Source organism: Falco biarmicus, chromosome 1 (assembly GCF_023638135.1).
Source record: "Falco biarmicus isolate bFalBia1 chromosome 1, bFalBia1.pri, whole genome shotgun sequence".
Lineage (NCBI taxonomy): Eukaryota > Metazoa > Chordata > Aves > Falconiformes > Falconidae > Falco > Falco biarmicus.
This window is the reverse complement of record NC_079288.1, coordinates 100,657,503-100,663,772: the sequence shown is the minus strand read 5'-3', so window position 1 is coordinate 100,663,772 and position 6,270 is coordinate 100,657,503. Positions and strand designations below refer to the sequence as shown.

The window sequence follows — 6,270 nt, the reverse complement described above, 5'->3', positions numbered from 1 at the left end:
CTGTTCTTCCCCGGCCGGACGGAGAGCGGCACTGTGTCCCCGCGGCGCACGCTCCGCCGGAGCCTCCCCCTTCTCCCCAGCCACCGCCGCCGCTGCCGCCACCGAGCAGCTTCCCCCTCCCCCCACCCCTCCCCGACCAGGAGCCGCCGCCGCACCGCGGAGCAGGGAGGCGGCGGGAGCAGCGAGGGCAGCGGCCGGCGGGGGTGGCGGAGAAGCAGCGAGGACCACCCGGCACGGAGGCTACTCAATGCTGCACCTTCCGGAGCTGCATGAGGTAAAGGCGGCTCCGGGTCCCGCTTCCCTCCGTCCCCGCTCCCCCCCTTTCCGTCGCCCGCGGCCGGCGGGGGTGTGTGCGCGGAGCCGGGGGGTTGGGGGGCTCTTTGTGGGCCCGGCCGGGTGCGGGGCGGCGGAGCGAGGAGGGGCTGCGGGGCGAGGGGCTGAGGGGACATGAAGTTGCGGGAACAAATGGAAAGTGGAGAGTGGCCTGGCCCCCTCCCCGGGGGGGCTCCCGCCGCCGCGGGGGAGCCGGGCGGGGGGCTCGGCGCCGGGCGGGGGGGGCCGGCGGGGGTGTTTTGTTTGCGCTCGCCGCCGCCTCCCTCCCTCCCTCCCCCCTCTCCTGTTGGTTTCTCTGCCTCCTGATAGTTTTGAGGCCTAACTGTTTAGGCCTCGTCTCCCGGCTCCGGGGCCGGCGTGCCGGCTCCGGGGCCCTCCCCGGGGCCGGGAATCGCACCGCCTGGCCCCCCTTCGGGGCGTAGCGGGCCCTCGGCCCCGGGGCATCCTTCGATCGAGCCCGAAATTTCGTCGTAAAACCGTCAGCTCCGAACTATTGGTGTTGGGCTGGAGCAGCCCCGCAATGAAAGGAGGCGCCGGAGGGGAATGGAGGGGCTGGAGTTGCGGGGGGCGGCGGCGGCGGCGGTCAGGGCCTCGCTCCAGCGCGCCTGGGGCGGGAGGATGCGGCGGGGGCAGCGGCGGGGGGCGCAGCCGGCGGGGTGATCAGCGGGGCCTTCTGCGAATTGAGGGTGAGAAATGGAAAAAGAGGGTTAGAAAGTCGTTTCCATTCTGCTGAACTTTTGTTTTCTGACCGATAGAGGCCGGTAGAGGACTGTGGAGAAGGAAAGTTTATAACCAGCAGCACCAGGATGGACTTCCCTGCTACCCAACCAAAACCTGCTGCCGATGGTAAAATCATCTACTATCCTCCTGGAGTGAAGGAGATTACGGATAAAATTACCAACGATGAGGTGGTTAAACGGTTAAAGGTGAGCAATCCTGATCACCACCCCCTTCCCTGCAACTTTTGCTTCTTAAGAGAAACATTTCATCACTGGAAAGGAGAATTGCCAGGGTTTCCTTGTCACAGTTGAAATGTCTCCTTCTTACCTGCAGATCCTGCTTTTCTATAAAAGAGGAGTCATTTTTGTAATTCGTGGCAGTACTTCTGTGAGCTCCCTCAAAGCCAGAGTTGATATGTTAAACTGCTAATTTGTACGTGAAATACATCCACAGTTTTGGGGAGGGTCTGAAGTGGAATCATAAGTAATAATTGCAGGATATGTTACTGATAATTTTTGTTGGTAAGCTCGAAGGCTTTTGGGGGTTCCAGCGCCTTGAGCAAACGTAGTTGAGCGGCAGAAACAAGTAGAGCTAGCTAAGGGTGTTCTTGACTGAAAAGATAGCACTGTTTACAAACAGCAAAGATGAATTTCTGGAGTGTGTAGGTTAATTTTGAAATTGTTTAATATGTAAAACCTGCCTCAGATTTTGCAATTTGATATAACACATACAGTTTCTTTCCTATTCAGTATAACTGGTGCTTGGTAAAGTTACTAAATTTTCCTAAGCAAAAGGGACAGTTACAAAAACATCTTTGCTTGCTTGACAGCATCCTGGGGGACTGTGAGGCTTACCTCTGTGTTTTATTGGGGTTTTATTCCTTTTTTCCACTGGAAACATGAAATACTACAGTGATACAGTAGCATTATTTCTTAACTCTATGCTGAAACCAGAGAAGTTGAGCATCGATCAAATATTGGCACAGCTGGTTTGTTAACGCCATGGTCTTTGGACCAGAAAGTTGTTGTAACCTAGGATTTGGTCCTGTGCCCAGGTGAAGATGTAGTAATAATTTTTCAGAGATTGGAATAATTCTCTCATCTGTTGATCTGTGTCCCATCACAACAGTGACGCCGCAAAGACTGAAAAATAGAAATCACAGTCTTGTATAGTCAGTACATCGAAAAAATCTCTTACCTATAAATGTGAAGAGAATATAGGCTTTGTGCTTTGCTTTCAAAGCAACAAAGCACATGTCAGTTGTTTCTTTGAAAATGAGCCTTGTTGTCCAATTACAGTTTTGCGAATTATTGAATGGACAAGTCCAGTCTAGTATTTTCGAAACTCCAGTGGAATATTGCCAGTTACAGGAGAAGATCCTAGAGTTTTGATTGTTTGGACAGAGACCTTGAATAAAAGTCCGTGTGGAACGGGGAGGAGTGCAGTTTTGAGGTGCTCATTGAAACAGGTATATTATTTTGTCCCTGTTGGAGAACTTGCAATGGTGAGCTATGCCATTCTTAGATAACAGACATGTTTTGCTGAATTCATGTGTGTGTGTTGGACATAATTTTCAGGCTAAAAGCAGATTTTTTAATGAACTACTGTTAAGGAATTCAGACGACCTTAAGACCATAGGCAAACTTTAAATGGGAACAAATATTTTGCTAGTGGACCTACCATCACTGAAACAACAGAGAAAGATTTTTCTTATCTTACTGGTACTGCTTAATCTGAGTTTGAGGATTTTTTTTGGTCAGATATTAACTTCACTGAAGCATCAAGAAAATTGGAAGTATTGTACAGTTTCGAACTAAACCAACAAGTATTTTACTCTTTATGTTTTTGTATAGACATATATAATCTTTATTTATGAAATCCATGCTTTTTATCTAATCTTATCATATATATAATATATATACCTATATATATCATATAATACATACTTGATCTATGAAACCAAATTCATTCTGGCATGTGGAATATTATGATGATGCAGTGCTTGGGATGGAAATGCTTGGAAAAGTTTTGTTCACTTAAAAGTTAAGTTTCCACAACTTTAAATATGACTGAGTGATAAAAGCCACCTTCAGCAGAATGTACAAATTCAGGCATGAATCAGCCCTTGAAACTAGTGGGTTTGCCACCTTCTTGGCCATGCGTGATCTAAAGATGCTCTGTGTGTCTTACAGAAGATGCGTGTGTAACTTGGTGTTTTGGCCACCAGGCTTTGGGTCATGTCCTGCAAATTTTTGTACTTTTAGCTTATTGAAGTCATGGTCAACTTAATTGGTTACAAATTTGTGTCCTTATTAGCAACTTTTCTGATACTGCATCTGTATTTTTGTGTCCAAACCTCTTCTTGTAATGAAGGCTTTTCATATTATTGGAACTTGAGACATTCTGGGCACCTGTCCCAGAGTGCCTGAGCAGCAGCTTTTGTGCCAAGGACTTTTAAAAAGAATGTTTTTCTATCCTTTCCCTCTTTCTGCTTGGGGTTGTGGGTAATAAAATGTAGGCCAGATTCTTTTACAGTGTTTTGATATATCTGTATGGTAACATTAGCACTGTCCTGAAAATGGAAGAGTACTGAGGGTGACGTAGAAAGGAAAAGCCTCTGGATTGCATATGTATAATGAATGAAACACCAGTTCAGGTGCTTTAATGGAGTCAAAGGGGATTTCTGGTGTGTTAGATTACATTGATGGGTTGATGCCTTCTTAGAGTGGGACAGTATGTGATGTATAATTTCAGCTATTGAAGAAGTGATTTTAACTGGTTTGCTATGGTTGGGGACAAGTGGCAGTTTAATAGATCCAAGTAAGTTTAATCTAATTGTGCAGCTAGCATGTAGCAGAGTTGAGGCTTACTGTACTTTGACTAGAAAATAATTTTTTTTTTGCTTGTTTTTTGTTTCTCTGTACAGTGCATCTTTTCAAGTAATGTAGTGATTGGTTTCAGGACAGTCAGATGGTTGTCAATTTAGTAAGGCTTGTGGGGAGAGGTAATAACTTTTATTTAAACAGGTGACAGAAGTGGAAAACAACAAACAATTCTAAGGCACCAAGTAGTCCTTTAGTTCCAAAATCTATCCAGCAACTAAATACAAGTTGAGAGCAATTGTATTAGCAATATGTTTTTTCCTGTAAGATAGTTGAAGGAAGTTTTAGAAACTCATAGAGAAGCTTTGCAGCAAAGTGGATACTGACTATTAACATTTTTTTCAAATTGACTGTATTTTACTGCCTTGTCAAATTCCAGACTTGTATACTGTTGTCAGTAAACTATTACATCTCAGATACCACTTTCTTTGTCACAAGAGAATATTTTGATGTCATTGATGTAGAACCTTGTAATAATTATTAATAAGATCAATAGTAGTGTACTTAATTGTCAGGTATGCTAAAAATAGCTCCACGAATCCAAAATGCATAGAGACTGACTTTCTCAGAGACTTGACTTTGTAGGCAAAACCAGAACTGAAAAGAAGTGGCTTGCTCTGCTGCTTGTCCCAGCCTCTGTTGTGTACCTTATCTACAAGCATTTGCTTTGCTGCATGCCAAAATGGATGGGTAAACAGATCTGGGTTAAAACTTAGGAGGAAAAAGACCCCAAAAGCCAGACCTATGTTAATTTTAGTCTGAATAATTTTTGCCTGATTTATCCTGAGAGTTCACAAATACTTGTGCCAGCACAGCGGGGGAAAAGCAACTTCCTTTTGTGGCACTCCTGCCTTAGAGTGTTGAAGGAACTTCAGAGTCAATTTGAACATAAAAGTTTGCAAATGTTGACTTCTGAGATAGAGATGAGGACTTCTGTATGTTTCTGCAAAACCACCTCACCTGCTAGATATTTTTTTTTTTTTTAGTAAAAGAAATAATGCATCATGACAAGTTCAGGTATAGCTTTGTACCAACAACTATACAGTTTGGTAAAGTGTATGACAAGTCTGTAGAAAAAAAGAAAACATCTACAGTGCAGCATTTTCTTTTACCTATAGATATCGGTGTAAGCAGCACTAATCCATAAAATCTGTAAAAAGCACATTTAATCAGACACTAAAGATACAAAAGTACCCCACCCCACCCCCAGGAAAAAGGGTGTTTCTGAAACCTTCCAAAGGAAAAGGAGTGATAAACTAGTTGCAACATAGAGATTTTTAACAAAGGTTTAAGACAGTGTAAAACCCTGTTTTTGTGAAATTAAGAGTTTCATAGGTTAGAATTTATTGAGGGCAATGTAGTTCTTTATCAAAGCTGGGGTTAGTATTCTGGGTTTTTCGGGGGGGGGGGGGGGGGGGAGGTGCAGGGCGGGCAGGGTGCTTGTGTTAGTTTTGGGGAGTGATTTTTCTTTTGTTTCTCAGCCAGTCCAGCACTCTTGTTGCTTTTCCCATGGTGATAGTCTGGCAAGGCATTTTCTGTGAAAGTTTCTTTTGATTTCCACATATACCTTTCTACCCTCTCTCCCCAGTTTTCCCCCTGCCACCCAACCCCAAGGCCTAGCTTGTGATCACCTGGAGAAGACACACTCTTGGTGTGTCTTGAGATTTTCCTTATCTTGTCCCGTGGCATTTCTTAGGTTTTGGCTATGTATTGGTGCCAGAGAGAAACAAACACTTGCTTTCCTTCTTCCCATTGTCTTTTTGCATATTGCTCTGGTTATTAAATGTTGGCCTCTTTGTTGCTGGGCCTGTTGCATCTTTGTCTTTGGAAGATTATCCTCATGTCACTAGAAATAGTTAATGCTAATAATTTATCATATTACACACAGGTGAGTTTTAAGCATCTGTTATATAATGGTAAAATTGAGAAAGGTTGGTTGTATTTTCTACTTAAATGTTTTGGAGTAGGCTGGAGGTATGTGAGAGGGAAGAAAAGGTTGCTCTTCGCTCATCCTGATACTTTTGCAGAAATTAATGGATGTTCTCTGAGATTGTGTAGTTAGATGCACCTTTGATGTGACCTGGCTATGCTTAGGTAGTTATTTAGAACAGAACTAAAAAATACAGATTTATTATCCTGGAGAAGAAAATCTATGTGTGAGGGGAAAGGTGTACATATTAAGTATGTTGGATTGTACTAGTTAATAAATACAATTTGCTGGCAAGACTTGGTGACATGGGTATTTTCATGGGTGAAACCTCTGACTTGCATGTACTTACATGCTTATATTTAAAAATTCTAATCAGTTTTGTGGAGGTCATATAGCCAGGTTACA

General features: G+C 43.9%; 1 protein-coding gene across 2 annotated transcripts in view; it reads left to right on the top strand.

Annotated features, from left to right (window-relative positions):
• Positions 1 to 3: 3 nt before the first annotated feature.
• PDS5A (PDS5 cohesin associated factor A) overlaps positions 4 to 6,270 on the top strand; it is an 85,719-nt gene continuing 79,452 nt past the window's right edge. Inside the window, exons 1-2 of one of the 2 annotated variants that reach the window (XM_056352545.1) lie at positions 4 to 274; positions 1,089 to 1,259. In XM_056352545.1, the coding sequence (XP_056208520.1) occupies positions 248 to 274; positions 1,089 to 1,259 (198 nt within the window). In that variant the 5' untranslated portion in view covers positions 4 to 247. The remainder of the gene's footprint in view (positions 275 to 1,088; positions 1,260 to 6,270) is intronic. The other variant, XM_056352554.1, reaches the window with a different exon arrangement.